At 36.2% G+C, this 14,716-nt stretch overlaps 1 protein-coding gene across 1 annotated transcript in view; it reads right to left on the bottom strand.

Moving 5' to 3' along the window:
• The window catches only part of IARS2 (isoleucyl-tRNA synthetase 2, mitochondrial), a gene marked incomplete at its 5' end in the record, with an annotated part of 28,980 nt that extends 14,702 nt beyond the window's left edge, over positions 1 to 14,278 (bottom strand). Inside the window, 11 exons of the mRNA XM_009580494.1 lie at positions 6,161 to 6,321; positions 7,382 to 7,533; positions 7,743 to 7,833; positions 8,723 to 8,892; positions 10,555 to 10,670; positions 11,058 to 11,148; positions 11,234 to 11,343; positions 11,442 to 11,491; positions 11,583 to 11,731; positions 12,915 to 13,071; positions 14,159 to 14,278. Of these exons, the coding sequence (XP_009578789.1) occupies positions 6,161 to 6,321; positions 7,382 to 7,533; positions 7,743 to 7,833; positions 8,723 to 8,892; positions 10,555 to 10,670; positions 11,058 to 11,148; positions 11,234 to 11,343; positions 11,442 to 11,491; positions 11,583 to 11,731; positions 12,915 to 13,071; positions 14,159 to 14,278 (1,367 nt within the window). The remainder of the gene's footprint in view (positions 1 to 6,160; positions 6,322 to 7,381; positions 7,534 to 7,742; positions 7,834 to 8,722; positions 8,893 to 10,554; positions 10,671 to 11,057; positions 11,149 to 11,233; positions 11,344 to 11,441; positions 11,492 to 11,582; positions 11,732 to 12,914; positions 13,072 to 14,158) is intronic.
• Between the last annotated feature and the right edge of the window lie 438 nt (positions 14,279 to 14,716).

Genomic DNA, 14,716 nt, shown 5'->3' on the forward strand with positions numbered 1-14,716 from the left:
AATTCCCGCAGAACATCCCAGTAGGGTTTTGAGAGCGACAGCCAGCTAGCATACCACTGTCATTCTTGCTATTTCAGGCTAGAATGGGTATCATTCACCTTCCAGTTTAATGATGATATGACTCAATTTATGGCTTTGTAATATATCTGCTAACATTTACCTTGGTAAAACAAAATCTAGGAGCTCTGGTTCTGAATGGTATCTTTTTCTTTCAGAAATATTTGCACAGAGGCCTATTTGCCTATATTTCCAGTTCTGAAGTGTTACTTCTCCGAGACAAAAGCAAACAACTACTCCAGTCCTGGTAGATTCCTGGCTGATAAGTATCCCTTATGACTTGCCTTCTTCAGGCTAAATCTTCAAATTCAGAAAGCTCTCAGGGAAAAAAGAAATCAAGTAAGCCAAGGAGAAATTCGTTTGTCTCAGCCCAGACTAAACTATTCCACTGAATTTGTCTCTCTTGCGGGGTCAGTACCTTCACTGAAGACGCTGGCTTTACACGCAGACCTTCAATGATGACACAGGCCGTAGCACCTGGGAACATCTTAGAAAAAGCACTACACAACATTATTTTTCACTCCTTGCCAACAGAATGCTCCATCTTTGAGTCTTCTCAAATACGCTATCAGTGTATTTTTAAGACAATTATGGATAACTAGTTGTCTTCAAGTGAGTATTTCAAGAGCTCTCTCCACAGTCTCAATGCCTTCCTGTTACTGGCCAAGTCTTACCCATGGAAGTCACCAGCAGAAGACAGAGTAGCTAAATTAAAGTGGATGATTTACCCTAAAACATACTTATTACCGCACAAAATGTTATGAGTGATTCTCGGAAGAAGTTAATTCAGCGCTCAGCTAATGGCTCTGGCATCAAATTAGAGCCAGAAAATTTTTCTAATTAAGAATCATACCCATAACTAGTATAGAAACGCTGCCAGCATGCCCTATAAAGCAAGTAGAAAATTTAAATAGGAACTAAGCTTGTTTTCCATATTACAAATACACTTCAGTGGAGGGATGTAAACTCTAGTGATTAATTCATTTTCAACCTATACATTTTTAAAGCATTTAACAGGTATTTGATGATATAAATGTTTGTAGGGATTTTTAAAAGGTGACAAATCCAGCTACAGACCAAAACTAACAGCTACCTTGGACAACATGTGGGAATATACTCTTAACAAACAATGTTTTCCAGCAACTGTCTGGGTTCAGTTTGATCACAGCAGAAATCTCAGTTTGTCAGATGTTCTAAGCTTTAAGTAAAGGAGATAGAGCCTGAAGTGCCACCAGTTTTCTGACACTGGAACTGTTAATTGCAATGGCACCTCTCCTCAATGGAGGAGAGAATCATTAAGGTCAGGCCTATCACACAAATATTTGGATAAATTAACAAGGGGGGGACCTGAAACACTGTGTTAGTGCAAACTGTATCACCTGTAGTGAGGACGAATTGTTCTCCTTTCCATCGGAGGCAGGGGGAGGGACTAGACGGAAATAAAACCTTGCTATCAGTCTCCCTCGGGAAACCATCATAAAATGACTGCCTTCATTTACAGTAAGTATTGCCAATGCCATGCAACAGTTGTCTACCATTGTAGATACACCATTACTACAAAACATACTATGGACTAACCTTTTACCAAGTGTATTGCTATGCAACGTAAAGGCTTATACTGTTAATTTATGAAGGGCAGAATTATTTTAAAGACACATTTTCATGACACGAATTAACAGATATGATTATGCTACAGATCAAAGTTTTCAGACAACTAAAAAAAGGTCAGATTTGTGTTATGAATCACTTACAAGAAATAGTCAATGACTGTGAAGTCAACTTATTATTGACCAATATTCTCAAAATCCTATCAGAGTTTCAAATCAAGTAAAAAATATTTTTGCATTATATTCTGTTTTTCACTATATCACAATATATTTTCACAATATTTCACTATATTCTGTTTCAACGGCACATTAACAGTCAAGTATTTTATAAGAGGAGATAGTTAAGCCAAAGATTTCCAGGATACCATTTCACCAAATACTTTTTCCTCCTACAATCTGAAAAACCCAAGACAAACAAACGCCTCCTGCCCCAATCCTCTAATCTTTTCCCAGGATCCTTATGATTAACTATTACTAGAGAGAGAGAAATGACTATATTTAAAGTATCTGTATTGTAAGGAGGAAGATTTTTGCAAAGTACTTTTATTTAAGGTGCAAGTGAAAACCACCTTTCTCAAATAACTACTCATCACTTTATAATCTGTGGGCTTCAACGTGAGCACGATAATTCACCGAGTTAGCAATAAACACCATTGTAAAACTTTGCCCTGTATTCATACACTATCTAGAAGAACTTGCGTTACGTGTCACTCGCTACGTTTTAACACTGAAACCCCTATGGCAATTCACGCTACCACGACACCAGCCAATCACTCTGAAGTCTGATATTGATTATGCTGAACACTTATTTAATGTGTTAACAGAAATTAGGCAGCATTAAGATATAGTCAGGAGGAGAAGAATACAGTGCCTGATGTTCTCTCGACCTCTTTTCAATCAACAGTAAAAAGGGCAAGTTATCTTCTTTTTTACGTGGACGTTGATACTTCAGCAGTAAGTATTTAGGATACGGTAAGTTGCTATTGCTTACAAGTCACTGAAATGTCTTAATATTTTAAAAAGCAAATTAGAGCGCAGGGTAGATCTACTTCAAAAACAGGTTCATTTGGGGTTTTTTTTTGTGAGAAATTTAAGCTATTTGTTAATCAAAGTCACAGAGAATGGGATAAAAATTCTCAGGCATTAGAATAATCTTTGCAATATGACTACTTATTACCAATATTTGAACAAGAATTTGTAAAGTTAAGAAGTAATTGCATGAGGTCAGATTAAAGTACGTATCTCACATTTATTACCTAGTCTGAGCTACTACTGGAAGTACAAAAAATCTCTCGTTTTATTTTTGGATCTTTCTCTCTTCTCTTCCACGAGTTACAGAATTTCCTAGAATCAGAATGTTTTCTCAAGAAATCTACCAAATCGAAGTTGACAAAATTATAAGCATTTATTTGTGCATGTATTCTATTTAATTCTATTTTTTCTCCACTTGTGCAGAAAAATCACACAGAATGTTACCTCTGTATTCTCATAATTCTTACTGAAAATTGCAATAATGAAAACAATATTCTCTCTTTTCTCTCTCTCACATAGGGTTTTGTTATTTTATACTAATTTTTAAATTCCTGACTGCAATACGATGTGGTATATTCTACATAAAGGATCTAATCTTCAGTAGCGTATTAAATTTATAACCTTAGACAACAGCGTCATACAATCAAATGTCTTTTAGGGCTATGGGGGTCGCAGAAGAAAACAGGAAGACTCATGGAGATCTTGCATCAAACTTGCTGCATACAAGACTACAATCCTGGCTTTCAAGTTAGAAAGACAAGATTGTTGGTGTGAGAAAAATATTCTGTTAGAGACAAGCAGTTGCCTCTTCAAAGAGAAGCTGTATGCAGACTTTCACATGACAAATTCAGGGAAAACTCTGACTTACAGAAAGAAACAGAGCGGTTTATTTTAGGGATTTTTTTTTTTTTTTTTTTTTTTTTTATTTCTTTACCTAAACTCAGATTTACAGGCCATAGATAAACAGGATCACTCAAGATCAACCATCGGTGCTCTCATATGTAACAGCAACTCCATGTGGACTACACTGACTTCCAGTGGAGATGCTGTTACTTTTGATAGCCACTCAAAAACTCCAAAGCAGCTGCTACTGGAAGCATGTTTACCCAGCATTCAAGATAAGAAAACAGCTTTTGTTTCGAAATGCAAGTTATTTGCTGTTGTTTTAATGATATTAATTATTCAGACAACAAAATACGAAACTTCAAGTGTTAGAAATATGTCAGCAACCTATTGTATGATACGATTTCAAAATGATAATGCAAATGCAACAAAATATTTAGGCTTACTTGTTTATTTCAATAAGAACTGGTGTCCAGGAAAATGACCTATGAATTGACAGACTGCTTTCTAAATTTGCCTGTCATTTCTATAGGCCAATATTCTGTGCACTTTTCCTACTCCAGTTACAGAAGTCTGCTATGGCTAACTTTAAATATTTAATGTGTGTTTTACGGTTTTCTTTGACAATTTCACATCTATTGTAAAACATGTTAGAAGTAAGGAGTACTGCTTATAAATGAGCATCAGAAGCTGCCAGTCAAATGAAATAAATCTACTTTTCAAGCATATTGGATATGTCTCTTTTTTTCCCCTAAATGTCTCTCTTTTCTCCCCAGATCAATTCTAGCCAAACATGCCATACTGTCCCTTTGTTCGTTCACCTACATGCATGACTGCGAGGCCAATACCTACACGCAAAGGTCGAATTGTTAAACTATTGCAGAGTTTATCACATCAAAATGCCCCAACTGCCACATATCGTACAACTCCAGCAATAATCTCACACAGCTCAAGCACTTACAAAAGACATGCTTTTTAATACAGGTCACTGGCTTTCAAGGTAATTTTACTACAATCTAAAGGAGTTCCCATGCATCCCTCCTCTCAAATGCTTTCTGTATCAGCTGGGTCAGCTTCTCTATGTTCTGAAGGAGCTATTGTTTCATGGTGCCCTTCACGTTTGACTGCCAACTGCTAAACTGTTTTTCATTACACTCTTATTTTGTTGTTAAACTACATATTTAACAATTCTAAGCAAGCACAAGTAACACACTCGAGCCTACTCTGCAGACAGACTATAAGTATTCCTCAGAAACTGAAATTTTTAAAATGTGAATGTATACTAACTTTTTAATATGGTAACAGCTTTTGCAGGTAAAATGATTTTACACCCCACAGAGCCTCCCATCCCTTGATTTCCTGATGTGCATCAGCATTATTCAGGTACTATAAACGACTATGGTTATTGTGGTCTTTTCTCACAGTTATTACCCACTGTGAGAGAGTCAAAGTACATATCTGTGCACCTACACACCCAGTGACACTAGGCGAAGCTAAGGACTAACTGCTTAAAGTCCATTCCCTGCTCTCCACACCCCAAGCCTCACCTACTACTATATTTATGTGCTCAGTCCAGCCTCTGGAAAACATGCTGGACTCTCTGCAGTATATTTATTCAACATCAGAATGAAAAACGTTCTGCAACACTACTTACGTTCACCTCCAGCTATGCAATCTTATTATCCACAATGAATTTGCACAAACGGTTTGAGGTTAAGATGTATAACTAGCATATCCCAAGACAGAAAACAATTATGGAAGTAAACAATGAATGTGGAACTCCACACTACTACTTTCATGAAATCATCTCTTAGAGAATATTCACAATTGAAAACCTCTCTTCCCCAAAGGGGTAAAAGCAGAACTCTTACTCCTTAAAAGACAGAAAAGGATCATATTTGGTTGAGGTTTCTTGTTTTAAAGCATAGCTTGCATTTCCTCTGCATTACATTGTCTGGAATTCCTGAAATGCAGCGTTTGCAATCTGGAACTATTAACTTAACCAAAAGATGGCACAATAAGGCTCGGATCCGAGGCTTTAGACATACCAAATCATATAGCTAAAGGTCACCTACTTACATTTATTAAGGCTGGCTCTTCAAAAACACTCTAATTTTATTTTAAAACAAAGTGCAAGTTATTTATTCTGCAACGGATTTGGTTATTCCACTTCAAGTATCTCATTGTCACTTATTGAATTGCAAAAAGCTGTTTTGACAAAATACCTGTATTGTTCAATTTACAGTGCTACAATTACAGTTGTAATCTATTCTAACTACGACTTGCATTTTACTCCTTGCTTAAATGTAAAGGCCAGTGATTACTGCCAGCTCACTTAACTTGAAGATGAGGGATGAAAGCAGCAATTACTATCAAGGGGACTTTTCAGGTAATTTAAGTATCTAAGTAAATTGATTCCTATTACTTACATGCAAGTCACCTTCAGCAATGAGTTTTTGATTGTTTTAATTTATAGCTGAATTAGTTCTGTGTATAAACAACTACAAGTAAAAGCATGTATTTACACTTAAATAGTTAGAAGTTTTATAATACTGTGTAACCGCAGCAAAACAGACAGTGCTCATTCTTTCATTTTTCAGTATATAAAGCTAGACAAATACCTGTTTATCAAGCATTCTCCTGTGTTCTTCTGATAAAAAACAGGAATTGGAACACCCCAACATCTTTGCCGTGATATACACCAAAACGTCCTTCTGTCCAGCATTTCGAACATTCTATTCACTGCAGACGTAGGAATAACTTTCACTTTTTTCAGCACTTCCTATAAAGAAGACAGTGAACTGTTGACCACGCTTCAGCATTCAGACGAACACTGTTTATGCTACCAGTAAAAAAAGGTACAAGTCTACACTCCCACTCCCAGTATTTAACAACATGTTCTTGGGCAACTGTCACATTTACTTCATTTACTTCACCGCATGTCGCTCTTCAATAACATACTTAGGACGCTGCATATACTGTGAGTATATATATAATATACATATATACACACACATACTTACAACGCTGTGTATGTCCCCACAGAGCAACCAATGCTTTTTTGCCAGCTCTGATTCTCTAGCTGACGTGCCTTAAGTGAGTTAGAAATGGCATCAGTATCTCTATCTGAAGTTTAATAGCTCATTGTGCCTTGTGCTGTTGTGTACTTTGAAACCACATCTTGATACATACTGCCTGTATTAGAGAGTGTGGGCTACCACTCACTCCCAACCCTGCTGAATAACCATCATATTTTCCTTCATTCTAGATAAAGATGAACATGGAATAAACACCTCATGCCCTGATTAGAATGAAAACACTGTTACCCAAGACAGCCTAAGGTGCTGAGTGTTCTGTGTGGATGTACATAATTTCAAAAAGCACTGCATTTAAAAAAACCAATGTTTTAAAGTTATTTAAAAAAAGACTGTGGCAAAATTAATAGGGAAGCAAAGAAAGATGTCTGGCCATGCAAGGCTACCATAACAACAAAGGTAATTTTAATAGTGATAAAATTGTCTCTTCTGATTTAATTCCTTGAAACATTGTATTTTAAAAAATATTTTGGGGAAAAAAAAATTCAGTAGCTATAAGAAACTTATATATCTCCTGTAAATACAATGAACTAATATGTCAGTCAATGTATTTATCCTGGATTATATCAATATTGACAAAAAACCAACAACATTCATCACTTCTACAAATAACTAACACTTTTCAACCAGTATTTGTAAACCCTAGAGAAGAACATATACCTGAGTGAGCTATAGCAATATAGTTTTGCTGATTCCAAATGGCATCAGCTGCCTTTAAATGCCCCATAAGAAAGCAAAATTATATACCTGTGCAGTAGCCTTCACACTTGCTGTGTTTACAAACCACTGTTTGCTGGCACGAATAATCATTGGTTTTTTAGTCCTCCAGTCATAAGGGTAACTGTGCACATACTTCTCCTCTTTTAACAAACTCCCGGCTGCTTGAAGCATCTGAATGACTGAGAGAAAAAATGAGGCAAGATTAAAATCTGATGTGAACATACTGCTACTTTCAACCTCAATTCATTCCTTTCCATGATGAACAGATAATAAGAAGTACCTGCACCTCATCCATATTCAAAATGTGTTCAGTTTATATGAACCCTCAAAATATACCTGCAGGAATGTAACTGATAAAGTAACCAATGGCTAAACATCAAATACTCACCAGCTTCATTCCCCTCTTCAAGGACATTTTTGTTTTGAAGTTCAGGACCTGCAGCTTCGGTAAAAAACCCACCTTCATCCACAAGGCAATCCTTAAAATAAATATGTTAATCATGTCAATAAAATACCATGTGGCAATTAATTACCTTTTTGGTATTCAAAAGTGAGTTAAGTACTCTGCTCAGTAACTATTTTTCTGATGAATAGCAAAGTATGTTATATTTAAGTACACTTCAGATTTAATGAACTGCAATTTAGTAATCTACCAGGCAAGTGAATTTTACGTATCAGAAGAAACGTGCACCATTACGTTTGCAGATATACCACAATTGTCTTACATCAACTCACTGGTTAGTATTTCAATGATTTTCCAAATTAACAGTGAAAAGCAAAATCAAACAAACAAACCCCCAAGAAAAACCCTACCCTCAAAAATAACCAACCACAAATATGAGCATAATCAGGTTTTGGAACATCTCAAGAGTCACCTCTTTAAAAAGGTAAAAAAAGAATATCCTGCATCTTCATCTCCATCAAACACAAACTGGTCATGCATAATTGAACTGTATTTATGTAGGTGTTTAAACCACATCTTGTTGAAAAAGAATAGTAATAATGACCTACATAACTGGTGATTTATTGGTCTGCAAGACACAGCTTTAAAAGCCAATTCTGAGTACTGAGAGCCAGTATCTGAGAATTGTTGTGTTATCCTTTAAAAAACAAAAACAAAGAGAGAGAAGAGAAATCGGATTCTACCACTAGAATTCTACCACTTCCCTATAAGCTTTAATTAGCAGATGGATGAAAAACTTCATCCTTTTATTTTGACACACACTTTTTTCAGGTGTAATTAGTGATACTCACCTGAATGCTTCAAAACATTTTCAAGTTTTATAAACAAATTACAACAATCACTCTAGTGGCACATGATCAAACAGTTGCAGGAAATCAAGAGCAACAGCTGAAAAAATAAAGTACCGTGGGTAGCTGGTGGTGTGAAGCTACACTGTAGTCTTCCATACCGTGAGCTGGGGCCGTATGAACTAATCCTGTTCCTTTTGCCATTGTCACGTGATTTGCAGGTAACAGAGGAGAGACTCTGCCAGGAATTGTGGGATGAGCACAAGAACCATCTGCCAAATCTACACCTGGGGGTAGAAAAAAAAGCAGAAGAGAAAATAGAGAAACAATTCATGCACTCAGCTTTTATCAGAGAGCAGAAATGGAACAATTGATCAGCAAGTGTATGCATGGGATACTATTCAGATGTACTACTTCTTTATCTTGTTTGTGGGTCCCCGTCCAAATGCTTTCAAATTCTCTGCATTGTTAATCTTGCACAGAGGTTTTTTTTTTCCTTTGAAGAAAAAGCTTTTTCTCTACCTTAGACAATGGTATTCCGTTAGTAGTGACATTCCATCTAGAGACACTCCACACATTCCCATTCCTTGGGACCACTATAGGGGACCACTATCTCAGTGTTCTGGAAACAGATCTCAATAATGATTTAGTAAGCTAAAAACCTTGAATTTGGGATCTATTCCTAGTTCTGCCACTAAGTACTAATATCATCATGAACAATTAATTTAAATTCTCTAAATTACATACAAATAGAGTACAGCACGAATGAAGCTAGTGACAATTTAAGGTTAAAAAAACACTGAAGAAATCTTAGTAGCAAAGCCTTGCTGAAAGTCAAGAATCACAGAGCTTGAGGAATGCTTCATATGACAAAATGGCCTTCGCTGAATGCTTTCTTCCTACAAGGAAGATGTTTAGAAACCGCTGTCAGACAGTTAGGTATAAAAATACAGGAAGGTAACAAATACAACTAGTCACTGAATATATAGGAAGATAAAAAGAACTGGTTCTAATATTAAATTTCGTTTCAAGAAGGTCCAACTCTACTGTTGTATGTTATCTGCAAATCATGTGATTCAAGAAGGTGGAACCTGTGAGAAGAACACCTCCAGATAATTTTACCATTAGGTAAAAACAAGATTATTAAGCAGAGAAACGGGTAATTTTTTTCCCTCTGAAAATGAAGGCATGGAAAGACACCAAAACAACCTGAAAAGAAAATGTCATAGAAACCACCACTCTCACCTCCTTTAGATATGCATATTTCCAGCACTGAATTACTGATAAAGGCACATGAATAAAGTTCACAAATGACACATTAAATCCCAACTCACGACACCGAATCAGAAGTCTGTCTATTAAGGAACATCACCATGCACTTTGTTAGGATGCAAACTTAACTGCTTTAGTTTGTCCATACAGAAAACAGTCACCTACAACACCTCAATATTCTTCATGGTTATGGTGAAGGCTTAAGACACCTCTTAACAACAGAAAACTTGAAAAGTAACATAACATGACAACAGCAGCTCATAGTGCTACCGATTTTGCTTCACTAGGTAATTTCAATAGTTTTCGTAGAATTTAGCAATCAGGCAGTCAGCAAGCATACCTGTAATTAGCCCCTTGTTCTCATCAGCAATGGATGAGACAGACAAATGGCATTCAGTGTAGTTCAGATTTTAACACCAAACAGACTTCCACTCTGTGTTTAAGTTTTCCAAGTGTGAATCCAGATTTTAAAAAGTACTTTGAAATCTGTGGATGAAAATTTGAGCTACAATACACCAACGCTATATCTGACAGACTATTACTCCTCTTTGTATTATTTTAGTGAAGCACGTTCTCAAAATATAAACAAATTTAATAATACATCAAAACTGAAGCAGTTTTCAGACACCTACAAGCAGATTTCTAAGCAACTTAAGATTAACAATATTAAAACCTACCTTTACACGTTGACATAACCTCAAACTGTGTGTCCAAAACAGCAGCTGTAGGTTCAACTCTATCTGCAGCTAGAATGAAGTGTTCACCAGTAGTTGTACATTTCACAATTGAATATCTACAATGCAAATATATATTTGTGATACTAAATAATTACAAACACCATAAAGCTGCAAATTGTTTAAACTCTCCACCTCTAAAAGACGGCAAAATATGTTTTAAGATGTATGTGTCCAATTCACTCTTAAATCTCAAAAGAATTTCAAGATAATGTAACATCAGGAAGAAGAAATAACTTTAAAAAAATAAAAATGAAAGCAGAAATTAATATATTAAGAGAGACAGAACAAAGCTTACAATTGTGTCACTTAAAAAAAAAAAAACGCACCACACACAAAAAAGATGCCTTAAATAAAATGTAATGATAGTCCAGAACGTTTTAATTTTGCTGATAAATATTTCTAAGGACTGACACAGATCACTGAACCAAGTTAAAGACACATACGCTGAATCTGGCATGTAACAAACTGCTTGATTGGCTGGCACAGTCCAAGGTTGAGTGGTCCAGACTAGCACGCTAGCAGGAGATGATCCATCTACAGATGTAAATTAGAAGTACTTTACTTACAATTACAACAAAAAGAAAAGCTATCTGTCTTAAAATCTATACAGAAGTCATACCTATCACAGAAGTCAGCTTAGGTGGTGACTTTAACAGGGGAAATTTCATGTACACAGAACGACTGACATGCTGCTCATTGTATTCAAGCTCTGCTTCAGCCAGGGCTGTTCTGGGCAGATATCAAACAGAAGTTAACACACTTGAACATGAAAAGCTATTGGCATCCTTGCTAAAACTTTGAAGACAAAATAGTAAGTTGATTCTTACTTTGCTGAAGGAGACCAGAACACAGGTTTATAGTCCTGATAAATGAAACCCTAAAGAGGAAAAGGGAGGGGGAAAAAAGAAGGTTAGGAGAATCGAAACTCATGGCAAAACAAAACACACTTTAACAAAAGTTCAACATACCTTATCATACATTTTGTAGAAGACTCTCAGCTGGTTTGCTTCATACTTTGGATCAAATGTACGGTAGCAGTTAGCCCAATCTGCCATCACACCCCAACGAATGAAGGCGGATTTCTGTTTCTCCATCGCTCTTTCTGCAAATTCTCTGGCTGAAGGGAATAGTTCCATTAAGCACATGGTTTAGGCCACTAAGATCAGTATAACACCATTTAAAATACATTATTGACATTTTTTAGAAAAGCCTGAGCTGAACATACTGAAACTGTGCACTAATCACTTACATGTATTAAATAGATTATTATGGCTCAAAAAATATATATTTCAGAGAAGTAATTACATAAAATGACTGCAAAGAGTAAAAAGATCGAGGAGTGGCACTTTTTGACTAATATGGGGACGTAAAGCACAAGTGTCTCTAGAACATAAACTTTGTTTTTAAGGAAGAGGGAAAAAAAAGAAGTATATTTAGTTATGAAGAACAATTTCTCAAAATGCATTCTTAAATAACGTAAAATACGTAAGAGTGAAAATTAACCACCTCTGTTGATGCTGATCCAAACTTTTCAAAGCAACATGCATCTGAAAATAAGTTAGCCCATTTCATTGCTGCAATTTCAAGCTAAAGCAGTTTAAATTGCTCATTAGTTTTGCAGCTGAATGTTGTTGTCTTTCAATATATATGGTATCTGAAATTATTTTTTCAAAAGTTTCCATATAATGCAGACTAACTTTCTCTGAAAGGATCACCCCTATAGTTTTGTAGTACTGTTAAAAACAGAATCAATAAATAACCATGATACTGAGCCAAGCTGTCCTGATGAAGCCCGATTTTTATGGCAGAATCACAGAATGGTTGAGGTCAGACGGGACCTCTAGAGGTCATCTGGTGCGACCCCCTGCTTAAGCAGGGACTGCCAGTTTATGAGGAGTTTTTTTTTTAGCTAATCAGCAAATTCAGTCTTCAAAACCCAAAAGCATGCTGATCTGACAAATAACGGTTTCATGCTGCTACACAGTTACGCAAAGCAGAAATCCAAATCCTCGGACCTTTTGTTTTTTTAAACCCATGGTCAATGCTATGCACGTTCATTACAGCAACAAATTAAGCCTGTGTTCAACTATCCCACTTCATAAGATTACATTGTACTCAATCTGCTTGGCAAATATGTACAGTGATTCTAGAAAATGTTACCAATAGCTAATAGAAAAGCACCCAATAAAGTATAAAAGCTATTTATAAAGCACAAAATTCAAAATATGCTGAGTAGGATGTACAAATACTTAAGCCAACTTTTGCTATAAAGATATATGATATTGCAAACAGTAGTTTACCTCTCTGTCTAATTTCCATTGGTGAAAGATTTTCAGCTCCTTTGACTTCTGACAACGCCTTCAACTCAATTGGCAATCCATGACAATCCCACCCTGGCACATAATGTACTTTATAACCTCTCATCATGTAGAAACGATTAGTGATGTCTTTCAAAATCTGAAGAGACACAAGGGTCAGTTATCACGTTAGCTACCCCATGTGGAATAGCTACATTATCAATTAAAATCCTCTTATTAAAAAAAAAAAAAAAAGAAAAAAAAGAAAAAAAAAAAGGCTGCATGGCACATTTACATTTAAGACCCTCCATTTATGACTTTTTTCTGCCCATCATTTTGTATTTTGGCAGAACCTGAAAGGACCTCTGATCAAAGGAATTCACATTCAGTATAACTGAAAGATGCAGTTTATAAACTTGCAAGACTCGAAGCAAACAAATCCTACTTGCTCTCATTTTTAAAACATTGAGCTGGATCTACAGTGTTGGCCTAGTGCACATTATTGCTTTTTGATATAAGTGATCACCTACCAAAACTTGTCATTTTCAGAAGTCCAAGCTTTAGCACTAGTACCTTAAGAAGGTGTGGGTCACATTTTAGTCTTTCCCACTTAGTAGCATATGTAATGCTGTCATTCTCAGGACTGAATCTAAACGTATCCAAACATATTTAGAAGTATTATTTCAAAGCTGAAATTTACATTTTAAAAACCATCAATGTTGAGTCATTGTGGTTCCGTTGAAGACACCCAGACAAAATAAATGCAATATAACAAACTTACAAAATACCCAAAGGAAAAAAGAATAGCAAGGCACAGCTCAGCCATGCATTATAGTAACATTATTACATATACGCATATGGAAATATACACTCACTCAAGTGTATATGTGTGATACGTTCAATATACAAATAAACTGTGCATTTAATACTGCTTAGGAATGAAGGCTGGACTTTCTCTTAAAAAAATGTTCTCTTTTTGCTGAGACATTCAGCCTCATAAATGAGCACTCAGCGTATAGGTACCACATACCAGTATATGGTATTTATCTCATGGTATGATATCTATGTCACTGTCGCATCATATGGTATCTATGTAACCGCGTCATTTGCCTTTTAAAAGCCCTGCCCACCAAAATACCGAAGACTTTAAACTGTTATTGATTTAAATGGGAATGGAGAACACACAGCATGTTATGAGAAGCATTTACCACTTCAAAACAGTACAGTATGAACGAGTAAATATTTACTTTATTTAATGCATGGCCAACATGAGGGTCTCCATTGGCATAAGGTGGTCCGTCATGAAGACAAAATTCCTGCTTTGTTTTCCTTTGCCTTTGCCATGAATACAGTTCTGAAAAACCACATTTCTGTAGAGAAAACAAGAAAACACCTAAATCATCACAGGTCTTTGCACTTCCAAAAAGTCTAAATTTTGGCTTCATTGTAAAACGTATATTGAAAACAAACAAACAAACACGGAGAGTTAACTTTTCTAACTCTGTAACAGAAGACGTCAGTAGTTTAAAACTATTAAAAAGCCCGAGAGGGGCATAATACTAAGCCTAACATGATTACTCTGGCTCTCCGCTACCAGGAGGGTCGTTACCCTTTCTCCAAACGAAGCGACATCGAACTCGAGAGTTTCCAGACTTTAAACAAACGAACAAACAACTAAAGATCCCGAGCTCTCCACCCTTCTCCGACAGCTAACCTCAGACGGCCTGGCCAGGCACCCGCCAAAGCCCAGACCTACACGAAGTTATCCGCAGCAAAGGCGGGCCCGTAAACAAGCCTCCGCCCGC

Source organism: Fulmarus glacialis, unplaced genomic scaffold, assembly GCF_000690835.1.
Source record: "Fulmarus glacialis isolate BGI_N327 unplaced genomic scaffold, ASM69083v1 scaffold1536, whole genome shotgun sequence".
Lineage (NCBI taxonomy): Eukaryota > Metazoa > Chordata > Aves > Procellariiformes > Procellariidae > Fulmarus > Fulmarus glacialis.